Consider the following 18951-nt stretch of genomic DNA (forward strand, 5'->3'; position numbering starts at 1 on the left):
TTATGTATGCATCGCTTCACCATGCATCCACCAAAGGGCAAACCATTGTGAAACACACCACACATAGGCGTCGCCAGGATTTTTTCTAGAGGGGGGCAACAATTTTTTTTGCCAAAAAATGCTTGTATTTCTCAACACATTCTCGATTTATCAGTTTTAGAGGGGGGCAGGGACATTTTGCCCCCCCCCCCCCCAACTCATTAAATTTACACCACTTTGTCTTCGCGCCTCTTTTTCTTTTCTTTTTTCCCTTTTTTTTTCTTCCTTTTTTTTTTTTTTTTTTTTTGCTTTTCCAGGGGGGGGGGGCAAGTGCCCCCCCTTGCCCCCCCCCCTCGCGACGCCCATGACACCACATTTGATAGTGAAGACATATACATTTGATCTATAAAGACGGATGCGCCTTAACGGCTGGTTATGTTAAAGTTTGGCCTTGATGGCTTAGAGCTAACATTTGTGAGTTTCAGTGAACATGGGTTCACCTTTTCTCATGTTCTACTCTTCAAAGATCAAACCACATATCGTTAAAACCAAAAAAAACTCGATTGAATGAATGGCAGCCATCTTGACTACCAACACAAATTCAGCGCAAATTCAAAGAAAATATAGACTTAAAATAATATTAAATAGAGGTATACTCTTAATCTCGTCTATAGATCGACCATGTATAGTCCCTTCTTATATTTTTGGCTCACCTTAATTTTACTCGTCCTCAAGAGATTTGACCTGTCGGTTGTCTTTCTTTCACTATGCCATTGACGGTTATAATGGCACAGTGTGTGGCCCGGTCTCAATAAAATGGCGTCTCAGCAGCCAGACCATTTAAAGAATTCAAACACTCCAGGATTGCAGAAAAAAGTCTGGTAGCCAGACTTTGACGTCCATTCAAAGACGAATGACTTGTACATAGCAAGGATGCCAACCTTAATGATTGAGCTAAGCCTTGATTATGCGTGGCATTTGATACATAGCTCAGTGGATAATGATTATTTGCTACATCTAAAACTTTGCAAAGAGCAAGAAGAACAAGAAGTTGTGCAAGGCGGATATTAAAACCAGGCTTATTTGAAATTAAACCGGGAGACTTTTTGCAAATTTGAATTTTATTCGTGTTGCGTTACATGCATCGGGGTAATTTATAACTACCGGTAGGTTTTAAAGGCAATGCATGTACAGGGCAACAAATGGAGAAAAAACCTGGTCTTCAAAAGCCACTGAGGTCATAGGCTATTGCTTAATTTCGCGGGCTTTTTTGTTGGTCACATCAGTGTATTTTTATTCACAAAAAAAGCATATTCACCATCAAAAAGCCAAATGATTTTGAAAAATATATATTTATAATACAGATGATGGTCATCCTGCCAGATTTAATTGTTTTGCACAGGAGCAACAACAACAACAAAAACAAAGCTCTACTTTGATTCAAAGTAATACACGCTTCCGATTTTGCGCTGCAAATTGTCGGCGTCCAGGACTTCGCTGCACAGCTCGCACGCGTCCTCCTCCCCAGAGGCCGCGAAGGAGAAGCTGCGGCAGTTACCCTGGATCAGACACTTGCGCGCGCAGTGGAATCGGTCTCTGGCAGATGAGGTGTGGAGGGCGGTCGCACTGCTGCACGTGGCGTCCGCGGACTTGAAGACGAACCGACCGGATCCTGTTATCGGAGATGAATCTGAAACCATAATGATTTCATAAGAGGATGAAATTACACTATTAAAACCTACCTGTCAAAATATGTATTGTTCCACACCTCTCAGCTTAATTTTTTTAACTCTAGGTCAAAACTCAAATGTTATCCTCATTTTTTGTACGTTTAAATATTGAATGGTGCGCGGAAAATTGGCTTGTACCTGTTGGCTGTTCGGTTGTAGCGCCCTCAGTCGTTTGTTGCGGGGTAGTGGCTTCTGTTGTTGGTTGTTCAGTGGTATCTGTAGTTGGATGATAGAGATATAAGCAATCAAATGAGAAAAACATTTCCCGTTTCTATTTCTAAATTTTTTTCGCGGATTTATCACTCACTCAGAATCAAACAGAGTGGCATAGATCTCTAGTTATTGTTATATACTTCTGAATTGATTAAACTCAATGTCAAAGCTCAAATGTTATCGTCATTTCTGTGTACTTGTACTGTTTGACTATGCATGGAAACATATTAGCTCATAATACCAGATGGCTGTTCGGTGGTAGCGCCCTCTGTCGTTTGTTGCCGGGTAGTTACTTTTGTTGTTGGCTGTTCAGTGGTATCTGTAATTGGATGGTAAAGATGTAAACAATCAAATATGAAGAAATATCCCGTTTTTATTCTTTTTTTGTGGAAGTACATTTGAGTAATTGAAACAATATAAAGGTCGTTGGATCTGGACAGCTTTCAAGATGGCTGCCAGTTTTCTTTATCATGCAACGTTTGTTTCCTTGTATATTGTATTATTATAATACAGTTTTTAAACCTACCGTCGCTTAATCACTTTGACCCTGAAATATCCATTTTATAATCTCCCTCAAACAATGTTCTTTCATATATCGCCGCCATGCATTTATTTTTGTGCCGATCCTTACCTGTTTTTCCTGATGTCTTTTGCACAATTTGACACCTCACATAAAGAATTCTTACACCTACCGCTTCTGTGAAAACGCCACATTTTATTATACGCAAAGTGGCGATAAACAGTTGACTTTTGCATACACCCTATTGCCTAAGCGCGTTAGTATAAGTTGCAATTCAAAGGACGCAGTTTAAATTTGTAAATGCTCCGTTCGATTGGGATAAAACCTGGTTTTAGTTGTTTGATGGTATACTGGTGCTACAGAATACAGTAATGAAAACTTACAAGCTTTTTTACAGCCCAATTCACAGACACAGTATATAGGCTAAGGAACAACACCATTTCATCCATTGTAATAACTGGGATATCAATAGTGTTCAATAATAGTGCCTAGTGTTTATACCAAATATTTCAAGGGACAAACCAGTCCCTTGACCCATAAAAACACCGTAAGCCAAAATAAATCAACTGCAACATCATTTATTGCATGCTACTAATAGTGGAGTGAAGCCGTGGCCCCAACCTATCGGCTGGCCAGTGGTAGCGCTCTCTGTCGTTTGTTGCCGAGTCGTGGCCACTGTTGTGGGGAGTTGAGTGGTACCTGCAGATGGAGGGTAAAATTAACATTAGAAATGTGTAGTTTCAAATGTCAAGTAACAACCAACCACTGGGCATGTACAATAATAAATTATCACTGCCTTTAATAGCATCCGTTTGGTGTCCAGAGAACGGGACAATTGCCAATTTCCTTTAAGCCCATCGGAACTGAGGATGTAAATTTTTTTTTTTTTTATCAACCGTCTTTGAGGCTCTGATCGTACCTATCGATGGTGGGGTCGTGAGGCCCTCTGTTGTTTGCGATTGGGTCGTGGCGCCCATTGTTGTTTGAGATTGGGTTGTGGCGCCCTCTGTTGTTTGAGATTGGGTCGTGGTGGCATCGGTCGTAGGTTCGTGTGTTGTAACTGTGCTACTGACGTCATAGGCGTTTCCTGAGAGAAACATAATATAGAAGATTTATTTCTGATATTTTTGTTAAGATTATATGCTTTTCATCAGTGTGTCCGTACGCCGTAAGTGGTTCGATGTAAATCACACGTTGATTAAATAAACCATAACAGATTTCTTTCAAAATCTAAAGCCGCCTTTCCATAAACGCATTTTCAGTACTTTTTGTCCGTTGCGTATAAAGGCATACATACAAAGCAAAGACGTATGGTACGCAACGGCCAAAATGGACCATTGTTAAATCAAAAACAAAACTCCTATGATTATTTCAGCTTAATAACCAACCATAAATATATTTTGGACACCATATCATGAACTGTTTGAGTCATCACACACACCAAAAGAAAAGGCAGTTTCTTACTGTTCTTGCATGCCACAAAGAAAGATTCGGATCCGCAGGGAACATCCTTGAATTTTCCATCTCGGCTTTCTTGAAAGACGGCGCAGTTTTCGCTGACACCGCCATCGGGTTGGTTGTTCCCCGAGGAATCCCAGCGTTCGTACGCGGGGCCCGGTATCGAGGTGTCCAGGTAGACCCAGGTGCCTTCCGTGGCTGCATCGTTCAGGCCGATCCAATAACCATCATTGGAACTGAGAAAATAACCAAATTTGGACATGGAATTATTTCTATACGCAACATTTTGGAGTAAAAATAAGACTTAAATAGCTGTGACCTTGGTTCAAACACGTACAAAGTATCACACGTAGAAGATCACACCTGAAATCATGATGCCAGCGGTAAAGCAATGCTGGTAATGATTACATACCGGGATCACTCTGAGATGATACGTTTCTTTTTAATTGGAAGCTGAATTTTGGTTTCGATTTACAGTAAAAGTCAGTTAACAGTAATAAACGAAATACTAAGAGTTGACGCTCTGAACACCATCTTTTAGCAGCTAAAGACCAATGCTTATAGGCTAAAGGCCCTATAGCAAATCACATTGATATTCTACAAACTAAACGAATGCACGATAAGCGTTGAATCTCTACATTTGTCTTTAATGATTTTGAACTTAAAAATAAACGTTGCCTGGAGGCATTTTTCACGAGCAGTGAATGTTTTCACGAGATTTCAATGGAGAGGACAACAACAAATGTTTACTTAGATTTTTCGTTTTAAATCCAGTTCCTCATGATGCAATACGAAATGCCAAACAATACTGAAATCAAAGGACTGACCGGGGATATGCTACAATTAAGGGACAACGAGAGATCATTTTAATGATCTTACCGGAACGAACGGCTGTTCATTGTCACCAGGGCCAGAAGATCAGCATCATCTTCGATATCAGGGACTTGCCATCCCGATCCAAATCCGTCACACACCTTCTGTGCTTCCTCCCATGTGTTCTTTTCGTTGGTCAGGATATAACACACGCCCGGATTGGCCTCGTCCCCAAATGCACTTTCCTGATACTTCGGGCACGCTTCAGCGGTGGTGACAGACGAAAGAAAAATGTTTTTACTATTGTCTTCTCTCAGGTATTTACGATGATGTGTTTACCTGCGAAAATTATCAGGTAAGTACGGAACGGATTTTCTACCTCAGTCTTTGATTGTCTGTGAATTGGACTGTACGTATACACAATAAAGTTATCATTACTACAGTCTACAACCTAATACACCATATACCACCAATCATGATCCATGATGATTCGAGTCAAATCAAACCCATGGGCTATAATTGTCATATCCAAACATAAGTATTTTTTAAATTTAATTACGTAACTGAAAACAGAAAGTGATAAAGTAAAAACCAAGATGGAATCTTCACGCTGCAAGCGATAGATTTCACACTGTAAAGCCACATTCTCTTCTGAAAAGCAACAATGCAAAAGACAGTGATATTAAGCTTGGATGCAAGCCATCTTTTGAAGACATCTTTTGTTTGCATGCAATTTTTTTTTTATTACTGCCTTACTATACCACCATTCAGCCGATGAATGCGCACACTTAAAACACGCATGTATTTAACAATCAATTAAAAGTTATCATGTTAGCGCTACCTTGCTTTCGAAAATTTGAAAATTTGCGAGAAAAGAGAGTCTGATTTTATTGACAAGGGTGTACACATGTGCGCAAGACATCAGCAGAAACCTCACGGCGAAATCAGACCCAAAACATGTTAGTTCTTCAGACGCGAAAGAAAAGTTCTGTTAATTAACAAGGCGACTCTGGAAAGAAAAAAACAAAACAATTATATCATGAAAACAATCCACTCACGATCAGTCCAGGCAGCGGTGGTTGTCGGTATCTGTCCTGTAATATGCAAGAAAACACAAGCGATAACAGTTTCGAAAACTGCACACATTGTGGAACAGTGCTGGTACATTTTGCTTATGGCAGTGGAATCGTGAGGTACCGGAGTTGTCTGCGATGAAGTAAAAATTAACCAACTCAAGTGCACTCCGCGTCCGCTTGCACGAAGACCCCATTACCATGGTTGCATAAAATATCGATTGATACGTCATCAAAATGGAGTGGCGTCGCAGTGGACTAAAAGTACTGCACAATGTGTATCCGTTTTGCGCGCATGAATACGCTACCTCAAAGTGCTTGAGGTATTTCTTTTAAATGGATTTGCACTTAACAATAAAGTGTCTGTGTTTTGATTAATATTAACAGAGATGGTTTGAAAAAAAAATCAGATTTATTGTCCTTACTAAAAGCTGTGTTGCGTTTTGTGACAGCAAGGATACCAAAAACAATCGATTGAAGATGGTACAACTGGGAAAAACAGATGGTAATCAGCAAAATGGCACCAACGAATTTTATCGAAATTCGATGCAAGAAAATGCGAAGTCTGACGGAACTGGATTATTTTAGGCACCCAGTTAATTAAGAAAGCAAACCAATTAAAACCACACTGTCACGTGTCAGGTTAAGGGCAAGGTCGCCTTTCATGAAGAACTACCATAAGAAATAGGACTACGATTGCATGCACTGGGTGTCATCACGGTGTACAACCTGTAACGAAATACTTTATTCCAAATGTTTTTTTAGTCGTTGTTGTTTTTCGAAACAGACTGTACTTGCAATGACACATTTAATTCAATACCGAAACTGGCCTATAGGGCTGCCGATCAAATAAATGATGGTGGTAATGTTGGAAAAGAATATGCCGTAAATAGGTGTACACATAATATTGTCTAAAAAGGCGTTGCTTTCCACCTAATCTCCACGTTTATTTTTGTATCACTTGTTTATATCTTATCTAGCCTTTTTTTAATAAGTCAGATACCAGGGGGAAATGGCCTATGCCGCTTCGGCAGATCTTGCGCAAGACTTGCAAGCAGACTTTGCTTTTCTCTCTCTATATATGTACTTACCGACCCGTTTCTTACAGGTAACGTAGTAATAACTGGTGCAGGATTTGTCCTCCCATTGGCCCGTTTTGTCCATCATGATGCAGTTTTGGGTATGGTCAACATCGTTGGGCTGGCCATCTTCCCAGTTTAGGTACACCCCAGCGAAGGCTACGGGCGTGCTGTTCGAGGAGTATTGCCAGACTCCCTCCGTCGCTCTGTCGTTCTGTCCCACCCAGTAGTACCGTTTTGTGCTGTCAATAATTGAGACGAATTAAAGACAATCAATCAGTTTATTTCGCCTGAGTGTCTATCTTTGTTTTGTTTTTTTAATCACAACAGCCAAAATGTAACCTACCTTTATTTTAATCTGGAACTAAATGGTTAAGGACTTAGCATATACGAATGCTGAAGAGTTTTTCGAAAGTTTATTTTTGAAGCTTAACCCAATTTGGGTCAAAAATCCGAGCAGGGCATTTTTTTTTTAAAGATCAACTGTTCATCTACTTACGGCCAGAAATCTCTGAATCTTGCCGCCAATATTTCATTCTCTAGAGCATTCTCAATGTCGATCAGCTCCCAGCCAAGAGCCTGGCAGCTTTGTACAGCTTGTTCCCAGGTCATCTGATTGCCGCTCATGTAATAACAGTAGCCCGGGTTATCCACACTGCCAAACGCACCGGATTTCAAGCTCGTGCATTCTGGGCGAAAAAAAAAGAGAACATGAGACATCAGTTTATTTCTTTATTTCAATGTTGGGTTTTGAGTTTTGAATTTTTAGTTTTGAGGGACGCACTTCTTGCATTGACTCCGGAGTTTCAACTTTCAATGTTCGACTAATAACTTCAATACCTCTCCGTTGGAACTATGCTTCAGTCGACGTGAATACTATATTAGTACCTACAAATGTTGGCCCAGAGAGAAAATGATGCTGTTTATCATGAATATAAAGTATTACCTGCAACTTCGGATGGTAGAGTAGAACCGTTACAATTGATAAACTCCGGATTTGGGGTCGGTCCTGGATCTGAAACAAAATGATAACGTAAAGGATTTAAATCGTTGCATTAAAAAACAATGTCTTACAAACATTGTCAAAGAAGCATATTCTGAGCTACGGTTCACTCCCAAGTCAAAGCAAAAAAAATGATAAAGGAATACCTTTGTCACTGTTCATTGAGAATTAACTGTGACTTGTGATTGACTTGTGATTGACTTGTGATTGACTTGTGATTGACTTGTGATTGACTTGTGATTGACTTGTGATTGACTTGTGATTGACTTGTGATTGGCTTGTGATTGACTTGTGATTGACTTGTGGTTGACTTGTGATTGACTTGCGATTGACTTGCGATTGATTTGATATTATCTTGTGATTGACTTATAATTCACTTGTGACTGACTTGTGATTGACTTGTATTGACTTGTGATTGATTTGTGGTTGATTTTTGGTTGAAATGTGATTGACTTGTGATTGACTTGTGATTGATTAGTGATTGACTTGTGATCGATTGGTGATTGACTTGTGATCGATTGGTGATTGACTTGTGATTGACCTGTGCCACTATAAATTCGATTCAAGTTTTCTTTCAAAAGGTGAAAATACACGAAGAGCAACAAGGACAACCTTGGCAAAAGAGCAAAAGTAAACACAATCAGCTGCAGACAAGTAAACACGTAATCAAGTGCATCTCCAAAAGTGCTGGTAGCTGTGACGTCACAATAACCGCATTATTTTCACAGCTGAAATTAAGGTTTTGTAGTGCATCCAGCCATGTTACTAGTATGTTACAAATTTAAGGGTTTTTAAATTTAAAATAGTACGCTTGATCCGCCCAAAATAGTGGAAAAGGGATGAAGAAAGGCATCAAAAAATCTACCTTTCTTGAGTTTGCATAGCGAGTAATAACGCCTCTCATTGCAAGCTTTGTCCTGAAACGCTCCGTCGTCTGTTTTGAACATGACCATGCAGTTCTGCTCTCGGCCGCCGTTGGGTTGATCGTTTCTCCAGTTGAGATACACCGGGCACTGCCCGCTCGACGTGTACCGCCAATCAGCCTCCTGCTCCCGGTCGTTTTGTCCGATCCAGTAACCATTGTTCTTGCTGGGATTTTTTGTGAGAAAAATAAGAGTTGCATTCCAGTATGCTGAAAGTTCTACGCCAGCTGCAATCGCAACTGGATTGGACATAATATTGTCTAATATCACTTTCACGTTTCAATTATCTTACTCAATTTATTTGAAAAACCTATGTCAGCATCTATAAAGCCTTTCATTCTAAGTACAAGTTGCGAGATAAAATCACAGACGTCAGATATTTACAGAGGGCCGATACAATGACCTAAATGTGAACATAATAGACATGAAGATTCACTCATATTCGAGCGCAAAGTCACATCATCGGACTTGCTAAATAGCAACTAAACTGTGTCTTTCTATTTTTGGAGTTGAAACTCGAAAATAGCAAAGGGAAGTTATCTTGTAAAGTGAGACATCGAAGTTTTTAATCAAGTGAAATGGCTTTTTATGCTACATTTGATTGTTATTTTTAAGGCTTTATTTTGTTTTGGGGTGGAGGGGTGGAAAGCGAAGCTTACGGGAAATTATCTCTATTCCAGGCTTCCAAGAAGAGATTCTCCTCCGCATCCTCGATGTCGACCACCGACCAGGAACCGCCGGGGAGACTTTTGCAGAAATTAAGTGCGTCCTCAAAGTAGAACTGCTGATAGCTCTCATGAGCATAACACACGCCGGGTACCGCGGGATTGCTGAACGCTACAGGCCAGATATCCAAGCATGCTATAATGGACAAAATACAATTGGCTGTTATAAATTTCATTATACACAATGAGTAACAAAAAACGAAACCCAAATGTCGGGACCATTATTTTTTTTTGAAGTGCTGCATGTAGCACTTTCAAAATCTAGGATAGGAAAGCCCAATTCATAAGCTTTCTTTCAGTACAAGAATCATTCAAATCACTTATGTAAATTTCATGTTACGGAATTTTCAACACAACCACCGTTTTGAAGTTCTGTCCGCGGATCACAAACAGTGTTCTTTCAGCAAAACGAAAACAAAATCACATAGGGATGTGTGTGAATTGGTTTCGTTTTGCTGAAAGAACGCACTTTTTTGTGATCCGTGGACAGAACTTTAAAACGGATGCGTGGAGAACTTCACCCCAAAACATAGTCCCGGCATTTGAGTTTTTTTACTCACCCTGTAGATTGACCAAACTTGGAGGAAAAAAGATCATCTTTCACGTCGTTATTATAAAGGTTGCTAATCTTTGGTATTTAAAAAAAAATGATCTGTGAAAATGTCCTACTAAAGAAAGCGTTGTGTCGTTGACAGTCAAAACAAATATTGTTACTTTTTCAACAACTTTAATTGTATTCTAAGACTGTCGTGAATATACATGTAACTTATTTTTCTACCCTGCAATTGTAACTTATTTTGATAACTGATCTTGAAGATTTTCTGTCTTACCGTCCGAGGCCTCCGTAGAAATATCCTCGACAAAATCAGGACAAGAAGGTACGGTGTCTGTACACGGGAAGAGTTTGAAAAAAAAAATGGAAAATAGGCGGATTAGATATGAATGGACTCTGGTTCTGTTTCAATAAAAAAAGGAAAGAATTTTGACTGTTTCCTGAGTCATATTTTATATTAAACATATTTTGGGGTCAGCAATTTTTCTCTTTGAAGGCAAATCTAGCACGGGTAACCAATGTAATATTTTAATTACAAGCATATATAGAAATTCAAATAACACACATGAGTGTATAATGTGTGTTGTACATTGCGAAAACATTAGGCCTATTTTCTGCCAAACTGTCACTGTCTTTTCACTGATAGGCCTAAAGTGATATTTGATCAGCAAAATCTTTTTCTTGTAAAACAGATCCATGGAAACGAGACAGGACGACAAGTAAATGCAAAGTACTGTGGGACAGATCAAATTTATAGATACAGTATTTTACTACATATTCAAGGCCTATGGGCCTTATTCACGAGTCGGCCATGTTGGATTGAGAGCGAGGTAAAATCTTCAGTTTTGGAATTTGTGGAGAGAAATGAAAGCAATGACGTTACAAATTAATACCAGTCTGCTCTGATGAATTATTTAAAATTTGGGATTAAACATATCCTAATGTTTTAAGCCACATTTAAAAAAATGAAAGTGAGACTATAGTGAATAAATAGTCTGGCACCATCCCATTCTACAGTTCACAATTTATGAAATACATTCAGGGAACACGACAAAAATGGCCAACTTGTGCATAAGGCGCCCACGTGTCTTTGTTTTGTGCGTTTTGTGTCCGTACCTCATACTCATTGAAACATAACAAAAAATTCGAAGGCTTGCTAAGGTGGGACTCGAACCCATCACATCCTGTTGACATTCTCTGTCTCTTACCGGAAGTCACTTTGACTTTGCACAAGTAGTAGTAATCGTCGTCACATTTGCGATCCTGAAAGTTGCCATTTTCATTGTAGAAGTAAGCAATGCAGTTCTGTCGGCGTCCCCCGTTGGGCTGCTCGTATCGCCAGTTCAGGTAGACGCTGCGATTACACGCGTTGGAGCTGTCGTTAAGGTACGCCCACGTGTTTTCGGTCTCGAGATCGTTCTGGCCGACCCAGAATGTAGTTGCGCTATGAAAATGTACAGAAATTGACATTACCTTTTTTACATCCAATTTGAATACCATGACATTATTTTTTTTTAATTTTTTTTTATATGATGCCATAAACCGTGTGTCATTACGAAAATGGACTTTTCTTTTAACAGAAAAATCTTCGTCTCTAGTGACCAAAACGTGATCTGAAACAACTGACTGCATGCGTGTATGATAAAAGCTTGGTCAATCCGATTTTAGTCGATAAAATTCTTACTCGTATTGAAACTAATTTGACAAGTTGCGTCGATTGAAATGCACTTAAAATGCTAAGAATAATAATATAATCGGTGGGTAGTATTCGCATTTTTAATAGCAATTATCACCTTTTCCTTTTTGCCAAATAAGGTGTTCAGCAATTCTCTTTGCAATGCATGGTTCAACGTATATTGTTACGCTATATAATACGTTATAACGTGAACCGCTGACAGAAAGATTTTGGCCGGTAACGTACTTCTGCTTAAAAGCATATAGAATCAATATTTTGCATTTATCACAAACAAAAGAGTATAACCCACCGAATTTTTATCAAAAGCTTACTTGGATTAAATACCGTATACTGCTTCTAAACACCACGTGACATTGTTCCTATGGCTTGCTGTTATTTAGAAGAAATCAAGAGACAAAGTGTCGATGATTTCCAAGCAAGATGAACGATTTGTTTCAGAAATAAAGAGTGCTATGGACGAGATCGTGTTTCGTGATCAAAAAGTTGTGCCTGGTTTTTAACTGTTTTTTTTTTCTCGAAAAAGTGATATCCACTGAGCTGAAATTCAACAGGTTTGGTTTTGAACATTCTTCTTTGGATTTTGAGTGATGTTACTATTGGACAAGAACAAATCATGAAAGCAAATTTTTCCTATAGGGGCCTACGCTTTCCAGCAAAGCTCTGCTGCATCTTCGCAAACTGTTCATTAAGCCTCTTCAAAATGTTGCCTGTTCGAATATTGCTCCTTATAGTAGACCTAACTTACGAGGACAGTGAGCCGTTTTCCTTGAGTGTCGTCAAGGCATCTTGGATGAGCATGTTCTCCACGACGTCTTCAATATCCGCCACATCCCAGCCCAGACTGTCGTTCAAGGCTTGACAGTAAGCCCTGGCGTCGTGGAAGTCACCCTTCACGTCGGCGACCAGGTAGCACACGCCCGGCTTGGCCGTCTGGTTACCGAAGGAGTCCCCGTGGATGTCCTCGCATGAGATGGTGGAAGCTGGAGCGATGGTGGCCGGACCGATTTCGAGAAATCCAGGCATTTGATCAGCATCTGAAAAAGAATTATGTTTCCCTCACAAAAAAAAGCGTATCTGGCGGGGCGCAAGGGGTTTGGGGAACTCGCCCTCGTGACATTTAGCAACTCACAACCGCTGTACTATAATAGTTGTATAATAATTTAACGAAGGAAAACAGATAAGGCCACACTTTCAAGACATTTTCCCGTTTCCCCCCCCCCCCACCCCCTCCAGACCAAAAACCCTAAATATTTACCTGCCTTCACCAAAGTAATGAAGCATCAATAAAGTCAGTGTTGTCTGAGAATGCTTGGGTTTGGATCTTTTTATTAATTTTGAAAACGTAATAAATTCGACGAAGGAAGATGCCAACCAACCAGAGAAAAACAGAAATAAACTAGAGACGTTAACGCAAACGTAGAAGGCGCGCAGCCCCGACCTACAGCCCCATAGAGAGATAGCATGTGGGCCACCAAGACACACATTTATGAGAAACAATGCGCCATAATGTAAACAAGGCAAATTATATCAGTCTGAAAGATGATTTACCTGAATCTTGGGCCAATGCTCCTGGCGTCACGATCAGAAGAAAGACGAGTGGTGCCCACCTAAAACACTCCCTCCATACGAACGCCATATTGCTGAATAATAATAAAATCCAAGTGTATTTGGCGCGAACTTCTTTCCAACTCCTCTCGGTCACAATTCCTCTCGATTCTGCCCCCAATAGCAATTCCAAAAGTTAAAATTGTATCAGCACAAGACTGGTATATATTCTCGTACCAAACGTTTGAATGTTAAGTAGCGATCCCACCTCACAAAATATACACGACTAATTGCCACATGACCCAGTGTATCAATGGCAATGTTGCAACAAGCGGATTAAGGGCAGACTACGGAGGCACCTAAGGCCAAAAAAAAAGTCTCCGGTTTCTGGTATGCGCGCGCGTCGCCGTAGCCATGCGCGTCGGCAAAATGAAAACGTTTTTTTTTCAATGAAAGATGATTTCTCAAACCGCCAAACTCACTGGTTTGACTGGAATCTTGCTGCTGCACAATTTTAACGTGTTTTTAGATTGGGTTATGGTCGAGAATAAGCTTTATGTGGCCTCTCTGGACTCCCATATATTTGCACTAAGTTTAGTCGGGCACCATTTGCAGTCATCAGCCGACATTTGAAGCAAAAAAATCAGGTAAAAAAAAAAAAAAAGCCGCGTCGCCGCACCACTTTTTGGGCAAGCTCCATACCAGAAACCGGAGCCTTTTTTTTTTGGCCTAAAGCACATTTTTTTTCCCCTCGCCTTCCGCCTCTGAGACCCGACTGGGGATTCCAGATGTGCTCAGATATGGATTGGGATTTCATTCATGCAGTCTCCACCCGATTCGAGGTTTTTTTAAAGTTATGAAAGTCTCAAACATCCTCAACTCTTTTTAAAACCGTTCATTTCGTGGTTGAGTTTATTGAGAAATTAAAAAAAAAAAAAAAAGCTTTAATTCCTCCGGTTGCGCTTCCATGGATTTAAATCGTATTTCGCATTTTTTTTCCTAGCTTTTTTTTCTTTCTAAACGATGAATCAGTCAGTATTTTTGTCCTGAAATGTTCAATTTAGTTGAACCTTTTTTTCTATAAAATTTCTTTGTCCTCTTGGTGTCCCCGTAATGTTGATACTCTGCCCTGCACTTTGTTAATTACTGTTGGTAATAAAACATATATCATTGGTATTTCTTAATTACCACTCGATACAACAATAACGGCACAGTCACTTATCGATTATTTCAGTCGTCACCGCCTCGGTTCCTACCGCATCCTAACTTAAAACCCAACGGCTATGGGTATCGATTATCTCTATTCGCGCAAAGCTAATTAAAAAATATCGAATTCAATGTAAATTAAGGTGGTGACGCCAGCCATCGAAAAATTAAGTCAAGGTTACAGACGGAACAATGCGCGCAATGACCGTCTTGGTCCCAGACGACATGCCTCGTGAATTGGTAAGGAGAAGTCATACGTCACTGGCACCTGTCTTTGATTTTGGTGGCGGTTTTCTGTTTTTGGATACGATTGTGCAGTCGTATATATCGCAGACAATCAGAACTGTTTGGACTTAACGCATCCTAAGTCGTGGGGAATCGGTAGGAGTCGGGGTCTGTGACTTGGCATCGACCTACGACGTTGTGTACGTGCAGAGAATGGTTGAATTGCCTTTATTTCAACTACATTACCCTTCACATTTGAATCAAGGCACAGTGCAATATTGTATTTCACAAAGGCCGAATGTCACTGTGCCACCCAACATTTACCTTGGCAAAAAGGTCCCTAACCTATTCTGGCGCGCCGGTGGGCGGTGGCATTGGGAGCAAGTTCACCAATAATTATGTCTTGACAACTAACATCCCGTATTTGTAGCACAAAAGAACTTCCCAACAAGATAAGGCAAGTCGAGTAACGCTGGACCCAGAGTGCGCACAGTTCTAGTCAACTATGGCTATTCACTGGAAGTCTGTATGCATCTGGTCTACACAATGGGCTTCAATCCTGGCCAAATCTCGCCTGGCCCCCAACCCCCAGCCCCCGCTCAATGTTGTCTCTCATTGCGCGGTGTGTGCTCCATCCGCTGGAGAGAACAACATTGACCGGGGGAGCGGGGGAGTTGGTGACCGTTGGAGGCTAAGGTTATTTCCAAGTGTCCCAACCATTTTGGCCGCGATTGTAGATTTAACCCATACATTGGCGGTTCGGGGTAATTATGTACGAGAACACTGCTCAGCTCACACAGTCAGTCAGTCGGGGAGTCAGTCGATCAGATAGATAAGAAGAGCACACTAGGCTGGTCCTCCTGGCTGGGACCAGGCAGGCATGCAGCAAAAAGGGACATGGCCTACATGGGGGATTGTATACATCACACACGTACGAAAACCCAAAACCTTTTACCACACCTTTAGTTTTTTCACTTGAACAATCACGTCGACTGTGTGAAAATAATATGGGCAAAATGAGAAAATTTAATAGAAAACGAAGTATGAAAAACAGCATCAGGTGAATCACTACGCTTTTAATTACAATTTATTCACTGAATGAGAAAGCAAATTAACCACGTGAATTTAAAAAAAAAGTGCAAATTTATACACTGCAGTGCAATAGTAATTGAGCAACAGTTTACAAATCGTACGGCGCACAATGCTCATTGCAAACGCTGCTTTTAACACGATGGCTCTAGGCATAGCAAAATCGTTGCTGAAAGATACGGATTTAATATTCAAAGAAACCTAACAAAGGAATGATAATTTTTTCAAGGATACTATTTTATAGAGTGATTGCTTTTATTGTCCGTGAGAATAAGTTGCTCTCGGTATAATAAGGCTCTTAATAAAAACAACAAAACACTTGTACATTGTACTACTACGTCGTATGGTTGATACGCATTGCACCAGCTGTGAAGATTGCATTATATATTCAACTGTCAAGGACGACTAACTTGAACATCAGATCTTTCATTTTTATTAAATTGATTTTCGGATAACCAAATGCTGTTCTGTACATCAGAATTTTTATATCAGCAAAACGCAGCCCCAATAATAACTTGCCGTGACGATTGAGACAACACAGCACAACACGAATTTTGACATCGCAAACTGGTTACTTCTGTCTCATTATCTAAGCAGAAATAAAAGAATATTCACTGAATTATTCAAGTGAAAGGCACAGAGGAACATTGGTAATTACCTGGGAACGGACCTACCGATTTAATGAGAAAAATCTTGCTCAAAATAGGGATGGTGTACCAAATACCATGAGAAATTAGTCCGCCTTTCGTTTGAAAGAGACTGAACGTGATTACATTTTTAAAGTGTTCCCGCCGGCCGCTTTATACGCGCGTAATCATCAACGGAATCCAGTCGCGAGACCAAAACAACATGTACATAAAACATGAACATGTTTTCCCTGTTTTCTCAAACTCTATATAGTCACTAGTTTAAACTCCCAAGTTGTTATGCACCTAAACATTTTGAGAATTTCTTTTAATCTTATATACCCTTAACTGGATTATTTAGTTAGCTTACCAATCATAAACCCCTCTTCAACGAATCAAAATAAAATATAAACATGCAGCAAAAATAAACTGTAATTGTGGATGTTAAACAAAATACAGCACTGCACATTATTATGTAAAACTTGACATCATTGTAAAGTTTCAAATCCAAACGAGGTTACCACGTGCGGCATAGTTAATTGAACGATGGTCTTAAACTGCGATCACATTCGCGCCAAAATGAACTCTGATACCAATTTGGGTGATGATTTGTTCAAATTGAACGAGAAAACACATATAATTCATTGATCGCTCTTCTACACTTTGATCCGGGTTCGAATCCTGTTCAGGCCAATGTGGATGGGTTTAGTCGTAGACTTTCGAGTCCAGTTGCCTGAATCCACGGGTTTTCCTTGGAATAATCAAATTTTACTCACACCTACAAACAATTTAGTTTTTTTCACGTTTCGCAGCTATCCCTGTGCACGTTTGAGGAACTCTTGGTTTATTTCCACAATTAAAATATATAAATAAAATATAAACAAATACAAAATACGCAATTAAACTTCAATAAATGGTAAGAAATGATATCTCATCTCGGGGGTGTTTTTTTTGCGGGATCGAAACAGGACAGACCTTGGCCGTTGGTATACTCCTCACTGTATTCCCACAGCTGGTTCGTCAATTAGGTACCAGCATGTCCAGAAAACGAGCGGCTTAATTGGTGTCCATTGTTGCCAAGAAGCACAAACAGAATACGTAAAATCGATAAATTCACGGCCAAATTTGTCGGGCAAAAGTGTGCTTAAGATGGCCTCGCAATTAACACGTTCACAAGAAGAGTCTGATTTAGGTTTAATTTTTTTTCTCGCCATTTTCTGTAGTTGCACCAAGGGTTCAAGGCATATAGGATCATTTTGCATTTATCCAAAAAGTAAACCTACCGATTTATTTCCAAAAGCTTACTTGGATTAAAGATCGTAATGGTACTACCCCGTGAAATTATTCCGTCTGGCTTGTAGTCATTTAGAAGAAATCAAGAAATGTAGGCGATTTCCAACGATCAGTCAGTTGACTGATTTTTGGAAATAAAACAGTGCTGCTGACGAAAAGTGTTATACATGCACTCACTGAGCTGAAACTTCAATTGGAAACGGACGAAATGCATGAAAAGCAAATGATCCTAAATATGCCTTTAAGGGTATGATCACTGTAATATTCCCCAAATCTGATTTTGTGTTTAAAATTAAGGGGACTGAAAAGATGCCACTTTACAAAAGAAAAATGTTACCCCTCTCCAAAAATCCTGAAAATCTGAAGGAGATACTGTTGCCATACTTAAAGAAAAATTCAAGAGTACAATTATTAGGAATTGGTAGTTCGATTTTTTCCTCAACGTACTGGATTCACAGACTTGTACAATCTGCTGGACTTTTAGAGCCAGTGTCGTTACACGTTCAACATTAAGACAGAGTGATTTGATTTTACATGTATTTCCATTTCTGGAAACAAAGTCATTTTCTCTTACACACAAGAAATAAAACTTTTCGATTGCTGGTGTATTTTCTCTTCCCTTTTTTTTATTACAGTTCCGCTTCGAATCAATGCACAATATGACATAGAGTACTGACGATACATAAGGGAGAAACCTTTAATAAAATGCATATAATATGTGACAGATAATATTTCTATACAAGATAATCTAGGTCTTTCCATAATTTACTCCACTTTGAAATAAAACCTTAAAACAATGTCCAACATTTACAAAAGATTACAGTCGATATGATGAGTAATATTTATACAAACATAATATTACAATAATAATAATGCGGTGCTTATATATAGGGCTTTATACCTAAGGATTCAAAGCACTTTACAATATTATCCCTGTTCATCAGGCCATGAGACAATTTTTTTCTGCAGCAGCACAAGATCTGCGCGATCTGGTCTCTACTTTCACAGGTACCCATTTCTACTCCTGGGTGGAGAGAGGCAATTGTAGTAAAGACTAGTGTCTTGCCCATGAACACAAGAACCACGTTCTCCATCAGGGTTCGAACCCATGTACCAGGGTTCATAACCACTGGACCACATCACGCCACATGTAGCCTAAATGTACACTGAAACAAAAGGGACAAATTGGCTGAAGTAAGCAT

The 18951-nt window shown here is 39.7% G+C and overlaps 1 protein-coding gene across 1 annotated transcript; it reads right to left on the minus strand.

The window, feature by feature from the left end:
- Positions 1-730: 730 nt before the first annotated feature.
- On the minus strand, positions 731-13612 carry LOC119744487 (C-type mannose receptor 2-like). Its single transcript, XM_038220424.1, has 17 exons — positions 13314-13612; positions 12511-12799; positions 11278-11513; positions 10347-10403; positions 9451-9652; positions 8734-8957; positions 7812-7880; positions 7365-7554; positions 6878-7107; positions 5772-5807; positions 4780-4975; positions 3907-4136; positions 3362-3529; positions 3064-3141; positions 2164-2241; positions 1848-1925; positions 731-1669 (listed from the first exon to the last, which is right to left on the minus strand). Exons 1-17 carry the CDS (start codon positions 13399-13401, stop codon positions 1410-1412), a joined length of 2709 nt encoding a protein of 902 aa, XP_038076352.1. The 5' UTR covers positions 13402-13612; the 3' UTR covers positions 731-1409.
- Between the last annotated feature and the right edge of the window lie 5339 nt (positions 13613-18951).

Source organism: Patiria miniata, unplaced genomic scaffold (genome assembly GCF_015706575.1).
Source record: "Patiria miniata isolate m_02_andy unplaced genomic scaffold, ASM1570657v1 HiC_scaffold_7, whole genome shotgun sequence".
Classification (NCBI taxonomy): Eukaryota; Metazoa; Echinodermata; class Asteroidea; order Valvatida; family Asterinidae; genus Patiria; species Patiria miniata.